Genomic DNA, 12,863 nt, shown 5'->3' on the forward strand with positions numbered 1-12,863 from the left:
TCAAAAGTGGGGAGGCAACAGGGAGAACCTCCCTTTTGCCTCCCCACTTTAGAAAAAAGTAGAAAAAATAGAGCTACCCGGGGAATGATCTCGGGTGGCTGGGACAGCTGGTGGTGATTGTGTTCCAGCCACCTGATTTGCTGATTGCCCTTGCCCGGTGCGAAAAGTTTATAAACATACTTTGTGTGTTATATGCACAAGACCAGTTAATGCTAAAATAATCTGAAAGAACGAGTCGTCTCATTACTACTGTTCAAATGGCAAATACCTTTATAGAGAACAGAAATCCCCCCCCCCAACAATGACGTTTCTCAGAAGGCAGATCCAGGAAGTATATTCTAGTGTTGTTTCCTATAAGTCATTAAACAGGTTAATATTTGCCGTACATGTGCTTACATTAAAACAGTGCATGAAGTAACCAGCAATGGGATCATACGTCTACGGTCATCACAAAACGCACAAACAGACAAAACAGTAATAACAGTCATAAAAAAATGATCCAGGAAGCAATTCCGAATAACATGAGCAATACTTAGATAAAAGCTTTTTCTCACACTCTGCACCCTTTTTTTGTCTTTGTTTTACGAGTCTTTTTTTATTTTGTACAAAACTGCTATCATTCCCACTGCCCCTAAAAAAATGAAGGTGGTGGGGGGTGGTCAGCTACTGGTTATTTATTTGTTTCACTCTTTCTTGTTCCTTGCATTATAATTTCTTTTTTTTCTTTGCCTTTTTATGTTTTTTTTTACAAAAATTGTGATTTTCGTTTTGTTTCTAAAAAGACATCAGCAAGTGTTTATGCATTTCAAACTGTCCTTTGGGCTGGGAGCCTCTCCCCCCAACCTCCTCACATACAAAGAAAGAAAAGGTTGTGTCTTTTACAAATTACCTACAAAAATGCACAGGAGCATGGCATATGCAAAATGTTCTATTGCGCCTAACGTTCAATGGGTAGTTACTGTACAGGAAGAATATGGAACTGGTCGAGGACAACTCTGCTAGTCCTTTTTCCCTTATCCTAAACGCATACCAGCGGTCGCGTGGTTAGGAGTGCTACTCTATCTAGAAACTCTAGAAGCAGAATCAAGCAATTTGATCAACTCTTTTAATTAGCCAATCACAATACCTACTTTTACTGAGCAGTAGAGAATTCCCCATGAGTGTCCCCTCTTTCTTTCTGTATCGATGGAGACTCTCTCTTCATGATTATATAATGTACGCCAGGAGTCCACAGAACGCAATGGACCACCTGCTCCTCACATCTAAATTGCTATTAAAGGGGGGGCGTACCCAGCCAATGGCAAAGCGTTCTCCCTTCCTCCTATCCTCACCTGTCGATGCATAGTCTTCGAGTATTACCACCGAATATGATTTCTGATTTCTGAGCCATTGCTTGAACTACTGTACCGCCATTTGATAATTGAAGAGTATTTGGAAGGAACACCAATCCTTTAGTCATGTATGCAAGTGGAGAGCATTGTATACTGTCAATTTCAATGAGCTCATCCAACAGAGTGAATGCTGTTGGACATACATGGCTGATGATTTGGAAGGAAATTACCCATAAAGAACAACTTGAGTTTTTCACTCACAGCCTGGTGAAGGACAACTGGTGTGCTGAAACTTTGCTAATTTCTGGAAACTTCTTCACCAGGTCAAACCAATGATATATAATTTGATCAGTTACTCGATACCAGAAACTTGAAAAAGGACCTCTTTTTTCTTTTAAAAAGAAACATTTTTATAAGGTGAACCATCTTTGGCCTTTCGATACCCGTTTATTGCAAATATTGAGTGAGTTCTGTTGACCACAGCCATTTGCATCCAGGTGTCAACATTTCTAAAGAGAAAAGGGTCTCTGATCTGGTGTGTGTTTTTAGCCCGATCCTTATAGATGTCAATGCAGTTTGGGAGCATTCAAGGGCCTGGAATGCATTCAGAGTTATATTTGGAATGTCTGGTCTGCAATAAGAACAACGCGTGCCGGCATGGCGTCACCAGAGATTTGGCTGTATCTCATTTATGTTTCACCATTGAAAGTAAAATCTTCATGCTCAACCTAGACATGACAGAGGAGAGGAACTCACAACAAGGTGGTAGGACCACAGGATAAGCCTTTCCAGAAGATGTGCAAAAGGAGAGGTGTGATGACATCAGGGGCAAGACGGGAGGCCAGCGGAGTGTTTTTCACACTACATCTCCACTGGGTAGCCCCACACTCACTACAACGCACCAAAAATAGGGGTGTCACTCTGTCTAGTAGTTACTGTTGTTTCTAGACCAATTTTGTCTCCAGAAATTACATTGATTTATTCTGACTAAATTCTCAAATCTCTAGTCAAATTGATGACGCTTTTAGGGCTGATGCTTGCTGGCATGTAGAGTACAATTAAACATTTCAGCATTTCAACACCACTAAGGAATCTCATTTGAAGTTCATTGACTAATACAAAGCTATAGCTTGACCCACCTACTGCTGCTTCAAATGTATTACCTTCATCTGTGCTTCCGGTGTTGGAGTCACGCTGTCGTTCGGTTATCGCGGAGGACCAGCAGGTGAGCCCAGTGACTGGGGCGGTCTGCTGACTCACCTGGAGTCAAGTGTGAAATATAGAATAAAGTGCAGTGGTAGCAGACCTTATCCGCCATGTTAATAGGGACAGGGGGACAACTCATTTTCCTGCAGTGCAGGCCTCAAGTGAGCGCCTTGTCACGACAGCCATAATATGATAAAGATTTTCACAAATTGTGCGCAGTAGCCACACAGTGCTATACAGCGAGGACGAACATGATAGCTTACTTCGGACAGAGAAAGAAGCCAGCGGAACAATTCATGGCTCCCACCAGGAGCCGGTCAAGGTCCTGGGCCACTCGTGTCGTCAGATTTGGTGGCAGGATTATTACACACGCCCAAGACCTCTAGTACGTTCTAACCATGGTTTCCAATAAATAAGACCTTCGTATGACCATGCCACGGGGGCCGATGACTCAGTCAAGTGCTGCACAACTTTACAACTACAGTACATGTGGGGTGTGTAAACAACCCAGAGCTATTGTTCCTGCTCCAGATCCTGGTTTCACCCCTCAACCCCACCTACCCTACATCTTCTAGGTCTGGTCAATGTCTCCGCTGCTACGCGCTCTATGAGACGTCAAGCTCTGGAGCTCGATCAGATCTGGCCAGCACAAGCTACTTACTACTTCCCCTATAACACCCTGGGAATCCTACAGAACTGCTATTCCAACCTTACTTCTCTAAGACGGTTTCCAATTGCATTTGGTGGAAGAACTTGATTGCGTACCAGCGTGGTGAATGCGAGGACCATGAGTGCATTGGACTAAAGTTTCATGAAGGACAGGTACCAGTGCTTGCGGTCGGGATGGATTTGTGCTTTTGTACCAATACTGATGACTTGACACCAGCATAAAAAGATCAAGGTGTAAAGGGTACCATTGGTGGCAGGTATAAACATCAGAGCTGAAATGCACCCATTATTGACAAGAAACACACTCTTTTTAAGACATATGATTGTTACTTTTCCATAATGCTGGGTGATGTTAGCCAACAATGTTCACGGATGCACACCCAAACCACATTCCTTGATGCAATTCCATGAATGAGATTTCCAGGTACCCCGGATAAGTTCCGGGTGCCGCTGCATGGATATGAGTCACAACGCTCCATAAGCTCCACCAGAACAATTTCCCAAAGTCCTGGCTTTCCATCCATGAGTCTTGATGCGGCAGGATTTGCAGTGGAAGTCATCTTGTGGAAGCGCACTCCGGGATATTTCAGCACGATGATGCATGTAAAAAGTTTGATATATGCATAGGAGCGTCATAGGGTTTATAGAGGCTGTGTTGCACCCTCTTGAAATATATTATTGACATTGGTCATGTCACCTTGTGCCACGAGAAACGCGTGCAAATCTCCTAGCATCACTCTAAAGTAAACCACAGGTGTAGGAAGAGAATCCCAACATTCCCTGATCAGTGCCAACAATGGATTGTGAAAAGACAAGGACCGCCATCTAACCAAAAGTCTCGTTTCCATGTCCTTGTCCGGTTCTGTCATTTACAGCAGAATCTTCATGCGGTTATTTGACCCATGTGCCCTCCCCACTCCCAGTGAGACCTGTGTTCTCATCTTAACCTATGTTCCCAGTTTTATAACACAACAAGCAGGTCTTTTCATAAAAGCCCAGGATTTCGCCTCCGGGCGAGTGTAGGGCATGTCGCCCTGGTCGCTGTCCGCTCCCATAGTCCTTTGTTGGAATGTGTCCCCTTTGGTCCTCAGGTCTGTCCTGGCGCTCCTCTTCGTGCTGTTACATCGGGGGCACAAGAAGACCGGACAGTGCTAGAAGAAAGCGAAAGACAGTGTGTTACTGGAGGACCGCTCTAAGTGGCAGTGGTAGTCCAATTTAGAGCCGCCATATTGAATTTGTCAAGTGAACAAGGACTAGTCAATTTAAAACAAGCTGAAAAGGAAGGGAGTTCAATCCAGCCACCGGGCAATTACCGGAGGTTCATAACCGGGTTCAGGACGGACGGCAGTAGACCACCACATGTTGCCATCATGATATTAATATATGATTTCACTTTGTGTTACTCAACTTCAGATCTATATGTGAAGCAACATGAAGCATGGCTAGGGGCTCAAGAGAGCATTGTTCAAAAATAGGGGAGCAATGGGGAAATGTACTATAGGGGAACTATGGAGCACTGTACAAGAATCGAGAAGCAATGGAGCACTGTACATGAATCAAGAAGCAACAGAGCACTGTACCAGCATCCAGAAGCAATGGAGCACTGTACAAGAATCGAGAAGCAAGGGTGCACTGAAGTGAGAAGCAATGGAGCACTGTACAAGAATCGAGAAGCAAGGGGGCACTTTACAAGTTCCAGAAGCAACAGAGCACGGTACAAGAAGCAATGGAGCACTGTACAAGAATCGAGAAGCAAGGGGGCACTTTACAATAATCTATGAATGTATTCTGTTTAACAGATACATTCTAACGTTGGTAAAACAATGACATGGTCCATATTTTTTTAAATCTTGTGATAGTATTACAATTTTCACTAATAAAGATAAAATAAATATTAGTAAGGATAACAACTTAATAAGTAACAGTCATACTAGTATAATATGTATTATCATTGCAGGCATTGCTGATTGTATTATTGCTCAAGCAGTTGCATACAGAGGTAAACCTCTTTTGGGGCGCTTGAATTGTGGATGTAGGCTCAAGATGCAGGGAGTAAAGTAAGATTGGCCAGAATGAGTAGTTTTGCTATTAAATGATTACATATGAAAATAATGTCACCCCATTGTTTACTTGGGGTTATTCAGCCTAACAGTTGAGTTAAACCCAAATGAAGACCAGTTTGTGTATTAGTGCCGGCTTCCCATAATCAGACACCACAGTCAGTGAGTTTGACTGGATAAGATGTCCACCAGGCTCAGACATACCAACTTGATGTTTGGAGTAGTTTGTTGCCTGTGATCGGATGCACAAGCCCATAGGCTGACTGCGAGATGTGTATATTGGAAGCTGTCTGTTCCAAGCAGGTTCGAGACACATTTTTTTGTATTGATTTTAGTTGTGTGCTTCTGTATTATGGGTGTCGAAATAAATCGACATTTTCAGTCGTTACGATGAAACGGCACAGTAATTATATGATCCCTCTTCCTGAAGGCCAGTGCATTACTGCAACCAGTGACGTGAATGAAGATGGCCTTATTTTTCAATTAAGGCATTCATGAAGGTGCCCTCTAAGGCAAAAGGCCAAACTTACAAATATTCATGCACGGCCCGAGAAGTGGCATTGCACGTATTGGAGATAAGTCTCTGTGCCACCCAATGAGCTTCATGTACGAATACAAGATCATTCCGGAAGGTTACATGGAGCTTGTTTAGATGCAGCAGAAGGGGACCAGCTGATCTTCAGCCTGAGGGAAGAAGACTTCTAATTAAGACCACGTTAAACATACTGCGGCTAGCAAAAAGAACCACCTGGCAAAAGGGCCCAGTAAAATGCTAGTGTGAAATGGGTGCAGATAAATACTTGGTACATTTTATTTTGATCTGCCCATTCTACAGAACAGAGAGGGTGAGATGGTTAAAACCCCACTTTTTATTGCACAATATCACAACCTATAACGAGGCGATGGCTGTAATTTTTATTTTATTGTGCTGTAACTGTTTCTCCCCGATCTGGTCAAGTATCTGGACCAGGCCCTAAAGGTGAGGCTATTCAAAATAAACTCAAGAAAGAAACTGTAAGGAAGTCCATGCTTTTAAATGAACGGAATATGCTGATGTTGGTTTATTGGGATTGGGTTAGGTGTCTCCTTTTATATTTACTGATTGGGAATGTTCACTGAGTATTGTGTGCTGACTTAATACTTGTTAATGGATATCTTCTGGATGTATATTAACTGATTGGGAATGTCAACGGAGTATTGTGTGCAGACTTAATACTTGTTAATGGATATCTTATGGATGGATGTGTATTTAATGATTGGGAATGTTAACAGAGTATTGTGGGCTAACTTAATACTTGTTAATGGATATCTTATGGATTTATATCTACTGATTGGGAATGTTAACGGAGTATTGTGTGCTACCTTAATACTTGTTCATGGATATCTTATGGATTTATATCTACTGATTGGGAATGTTCACGGAGTATTGTGTGCTGACTTAATACTTGTTAATGGATATTTTATGGATTTATATCTACTGATTGGGAATGTTAACCGAGTATTGTGTGCTGACTTAATACTTGTTAATGGATATCTTATGGATGTGTATTTAATGATTGGGAATGTTAACAGAGTATTGTGTGCTAACTTAATACTTGTTCATGGATATCTTATGGATTTATATTTAATGATTGGGAATGTTCACGGAGTATTGTGTGCTGACTTAATACTTGTTAATGGATATTTTATGGATTTATATCTACTGATTGGGAATGTTAACGGAGTATTGTGTGCTGACGTAATACTTGTTAATGGATATTTTATGGATTTATAACTACTGATTAGGAATGTAAACGGAGTATTGTGCGCTGACGTAATACTTGTTAATGGATATGTTATGGATTTATATCTACTGATTGGGAATGTTAACGGAGTATTGTGTGCTGACGTAATACTTGTTAATGGATATCTTCTGGATGTACATTTAATGATTGGGAATGTTCACTGAGTATTGTGCGCTGACTTAATACTTGTTAATGAATATCGTATGGATATCTAATGATTGGGAATGTTAAATGAGTATTTTGTGCTGACTTAATAATTGTTAATGGATATATTATGGATATATATTTAATGATTGGGAATGTTTTTAACTGAGTAGTGTGTATAACTTAATACTTGTTAATGGATATCTTATGGATTTATATCTACTGATTGGGAATGTTAACGGAGTATTGTGTGCTAACTTAATACTTGTTAATGGATATTTTATGGATGCATATTTAATGATTGGGAATGTTCACTGAGTATTGTGTGCTGACTTAATACTTGTTAATGGATATTTTATGGATTTATATCTACTGATTGGGAATGTTAACTGAGTATTGTGTGCTGACTTAATACTTGTTAATGGATATCTTATGGATGTGTATTTAATGATTGGGAATGTTAACGGAGTATTGTGTGCTAACTTAATACTTGTTAATGGATATCTTATGGATTTATATCTACTGATTGGGAATGTTAAGGGAGTATTGTGTGCTAACTTAATAATTGTTAATGGATATCTTATGGATTTATATTTAATGATTGGGAATGTTCACTGAGTATTGTGTGCTGACTTAATACTTGTTAATGGATATTTTATGGATTTATATCTACTGATTGGGAATGTTAACTGAGTATTGTGTGCTGACTTAATACTTGTTAATGGATAGCTTATGGATGTGTATTTAATGATTGGGAATGTTAACAGAGTATTTTGTGCTAACTTAATACTTGTTAATGGATATCTTATGGATTTATATCTACTGATTGGGAATGTTAACGGAGTATTGTGTGCTAACTTAATACTTGTTAATGGATATCTTATGGATTTATATTTAATGATTGGGAATGTTCACTGAGTATTGTGCACTGACTTAATACTTGTTAATGAATATCTTATGGATATCTACTGATTGGGAATGTTAAATGAGTATTTTGTGCTGACTTAATAATTGTTAATGGATACATTATGGATTTATATTTAATGATTGAGAATGTTTTTAACTGAGTAGTGTGTATTACTTAATACTTGTTAATGGATATCTTATGGATTTATATCTACTGATTGGGAATGTTAACTGAGTATTGTGTGCTGACTTAATACTTGTTAATGGATATCTTATGGATTTATATCTACTGATTGTGAATGTTCACTGAGTATTGTGTGCTGACTTAATACTTGTTAATGAATATCTTATGGATATATACTGATTGGGAATGTTAAATGAGTATTTTGTGCTGACTTAATAATTGTTAATGGATATATTATGGATTTATATTTAATGATTGGGAATGTTTTTAACTGAGTAGTGTGTATTACTTAATACTTGTTAATGGATATCTTATGGATTTATATCTACTGATTGGGAATGTTAACAGAGTATTGTGTGCTAACTTAATACTTGTTAATGGATATCTTATGGATTTATATCTACTGATTGGGAATGTTAACGGAGTATTGTGTGCTGACGTAATACTTGTTAATGGATATGTTATGGATTTATATCTACTGATTGGGAATGTTAACTGAGTATTGTGTGCTGACTTAATACTTGTTAATGGATATCTTATGGATTTATATCTACTGATTGTGAATGTTCACTGAGTATTGTGTGCTGACTTAATACTTGTTAATGAATATCTTATGGATATATACTGATTGGGAATGTTAAATGAGTATTTTGTGCTGACTTAATAATTGTTAATGGATATATTATGGATTTATATTTAATGATTGGGAATGTTTTTAACTGAGTAGTGTGTATTACTTAATACTTGTTAATGGATATCTTTTGGATTTATATCTACTGATTGGGAATGTTAACAGAGTATTGTGTGCTAACTTAATACTTGTTAATGGATATCTTATGGATTTATATCTACTGATTGGGAATGTTAACGGAGTATTGTGTGCTGACGTAATACTTGTTAATGGATATGTTATGGATTTATATCTACTGATTGGGAATGTTAACTGAGTATTGTGTGCTGACTTAATACTTGTTAATGGATATGTTATGGATTTATATCTACTGATTGTGAATGTTAACTGTGTATTGTGTGCTGACGTCATACTTGTTAATGGATATCTTCTGGATGTATATTTAATGATTGGGAATGTTCACTGAGTATTGTGTGCTGACTTAATACTTGTTAATGGATATCTTATGGATATCTACTGATTGGGAATGTTAAATGAGTATTTTGTGTTGACTTAATAATTGTTAATGGATACATTATGGATTTATATTTAATGATTGAGAATGATTTTAACTGAGTAGTGTGTATAACTTAATACTTGTTAATGGATATCTTATGGATTTATATCTACTGATTGGGAATGTTAACAGAGTATTGTGTGCTAACTTAATACTTGTTAATGGATATCTTATGGATGTGTATTTAATGATTGGGAATGTTAACGGAGTATTGTGTGCTAACTTAATACTTGTTAATGGATATCTTATGGATTTATATCTACTGATTGGGAATGTTAACGGAGTATTGTGTGGTAACTTAATACTTGTTAATGGATATCTTATGGATTTATATTTAATGATTGGGAATGTTCACTGAGTATCGTGTGCTGACTTAATACTTGTTAATGGATATTTTATGGATTTATAATTAATGATTGGTAATGTTTTTAAAGGAGTATCGTGTGCCGACGTATGGATGCATATTTACTAACTGGGAATGTTCACCGAGTATTGTGTGCCGACTTAATACGTGTGAATGGATATCTTATAGATGTATATTTAATGATTGGGAATGTGTTTAACTGAGTATTGTGTGCTGACTTAATACTTGTTAATGGATATCTTATGGATTTATATCTGCTGATTGTGAATGTTAACTGTGTATTGTGTGCTGGCGTCATACTTGGGAATGTTAAATGAGTATTTTGTGCTGACTTAATAATTGTTAATGGATATATTATGGATATATATTTAATGATTGGGAATGTTTTTAACTGAGTAGTGTGTATAACTTAATACTTGTTAATGGATATCTTATGGATTTATATCTACTGATTGGGAATGTTAACAGAGTATTGTGTGCTGACTTAATACTTGTTAATGGATATTTTATGGATTTATATCTACTGATTGGGAATGTTAACTGAGTATTGTGTGCTGACTTAATACTTGTTAATGGATATCTTATGGATGTGTATTTAATGATTGGGAATGTTAACGGAGTATTGTGTGCTAACTTAATACTTGTTAATGGATATCTTCTGGATTTATATCTACTGATTGGGAATGCTAACGGAGTATTGTGTGCTAACTTAATACTTGTTAATGGATATCTTATGGATTTATATTTAATGATTGGGAATGTTCACTGAGTATTGTGTGCTGACTTAATACTTGTTAATGGATATTTTATGGATTTATATCTACTGATTGGGAATGTTAACTGAGTATTGTGTGCTGACTTAATACTTGTTAATGGATAGCTTATGGATGTGTATTTAATGATTGGGAATGTTAACAGAGTATTGTGTGCTAACTTAATACTTGTTAATGAATATCTTATGGATTTATATCTACTGATTGGGAATGTTAACAGAGTATTGTGTGCTAACTTAATACTTGTTAATGGATATCTTATGGATTTATATTTAATGATTGGTAATGTTTTTAAAGGAGTATCGTGTGCGGACGTATGGATGCATATTTACTAATTGGGAATGTTCACCGAGTATTGTGTGCCGACTTAATACGTGTGAATGGATATCTTATGGATGTATATTTAATGATTGGGAATGTGTTTAACTGAGTATTGTGTGCTGACGTAATACTTGTTAATGGATATGTAATGGATTTATATCTACTGATTGAGAATGTTAACTGAGTATTGTGTGCTGACTTAATACTTGTTAATGGATATCTTATGGATTTATATCTACTGATTGTGAATGTTAACTGTGTATTGTGTGCTGGCGTCATACTTGTTAATGGATATCATCTGGATGTATATTTAATGATTGGGAATGTTCACTGAGTATTGTGCACTGACTTAATACTTGTTAATGAATATCTTATGGATATCTACTGATTGGGAATGTTAAATGAGTATTTTGTGCTGACTTAATAATTGTTAATGGATACATTATGGATTTATATTTAATGATTTAGAATGTTTTTAACTGAGTAGTGTGTATTACTTAATACTTGCTAATGGATATCTTATGGATTTATATCTACTGATTGGGAATGTTAACTGAGTATTGTTTGCTGACTTAATACTTGTTAATGGATATCTTATGGATTTATATCTACTGATTGTGAATGTTAACTGTGTATTGTGTGCTGACGTCATACTTGTTAATGAATATCTTCTGGATGTATATTTAATGATTGGGAATGTTCACTGAGTATTGTGCGCTGACTTAATACTTGTTAATGAATATCTTATGGATATATACTGATTGGGAATGTTAAATGAGTATTTTGTGCTGACTTAATAATTGTTAATGGATATATTATGGATTTATATTTAATGATTGGGAATGTTTTTAACTGAGTAGTGTGTATTACTTAATACTTGTTAATGGATATCTTATGGATTTATATCTACTGATTGGGAATGTTAACAGAGTATTGTGTGCTAACTTAATACTTGTTAATGGAAATCTTATGGATGTATATTTAATGCTTGGGAATGTTCACTGAGTATTGTGTGCTAACTTAATACTTGTTAATGGATATTTTATGGATTCATATCTACTGATTGAGAATGTTAACTGAGTATTGTGTGCTGACTTAATATGTGTTAATGGATATCTTATGGATGTATATTTAATGATTGGGAATGTATTTAACTGAGTATTGTGTGCTGACGTAATACTTGTTAATGGATATGTAATGGATTTATATCTACTGATTGAGAATGTTAACTGAGTATTGTGTGCTGACTTAATACTTGTTAATGGATATCTTATGGATTTATATCTACTGATTGTGAATGTTAACTGTGTATTGTGTGCTGGCGTCATACTTGTTAATGGATATCATCTGGATGTATATTTAATGATTGGGAATGTTCACTGAGTATAGTGCACTGACTTAATACTTGTTAATGAATATCTTATGGATATCTACTGATTGGGAATGTTAAATGAGTATTTTGTGCTGACTTAATAATTGTTAATGGATACATTATGGATTTATATTTAATGAATGAGAATGTTTTTAACTGAGTAGTGTGTATTACTTAATACTTGTTAATGGATATCTTATGGATTTATATCTACTGATTGGGAATGTTAACTGAGTATTGTGTGCTGACTTAATACTTGTTAATGGATATCTTATGGATTTATATCTACTAATTGTGAATGTTCACTGAGTATTGTGTGCTGACTTAATACTTGTTAATGAATATCTTATGGATATATACTTTTTGGGAATGTTAAATGAGTATTTTGTGCTGACTTAATAATTGTTAATGGATATATTATGGATCTGTATTTAATGATTGGGAATGTTTTTAACTGAGTAGTGTGTATTACTTAATACTTGTAAATGGATATCTTATGGATTTATATCTACTGATTGGGAATGTTAACAGAGTATTGTTTGCTAACTTAATACTTGTTAAT

At 36.3% G+C, this 12,863-nt stretch overlaps 1 protein-coding gene across 4 annotated transcripts in view; it reads right to left on the reverse strand.

Annotated features, from left to right (window-relative positions):
* Positions 1–252: 252 nt before the first annotated feature.
* LOC138516922 (transcription factor COE3-like) overlaps positions 253–12,863 on the reverse strand; it is a 550,133-nt gene continuing 537,522 nt past the window's right edge. For all 4 annotated transcript variants that reach the window (XM_069632382.1, XM_069632383.1, XM_069632384.1 and 1 more), the window contains one exon: positions 253–4,357. Coding sequence is in view for 1 of the 4 variants with exons in the window: in XM_069632384.1 (XP_069488485.1) it covers positions 4,326–4,357 (32 nt within the window). In the remaining 3 variants the exon portion in view is untranslated. The remainder of the gene's footprint in view (positions 4,358–12,863) is intronic.

This window comes from Ambystoma mexicanum, chromosome 6q (genome assembly GCF_040938575.1).
Source record: "Ambystoma mexicanum isolate Mex_15411 chromosome 6q, UKY_AmexF1_1, whole genome shotgun sequence".
In the NCBI taxonomy this organism is placed as follows: domain Eukaryota; kingdom Metazoa; phylum Chordata; class Amphibia; order Caudata; family Ambystomatidae; genus Ambystoma; species Ambystoma mexicanum.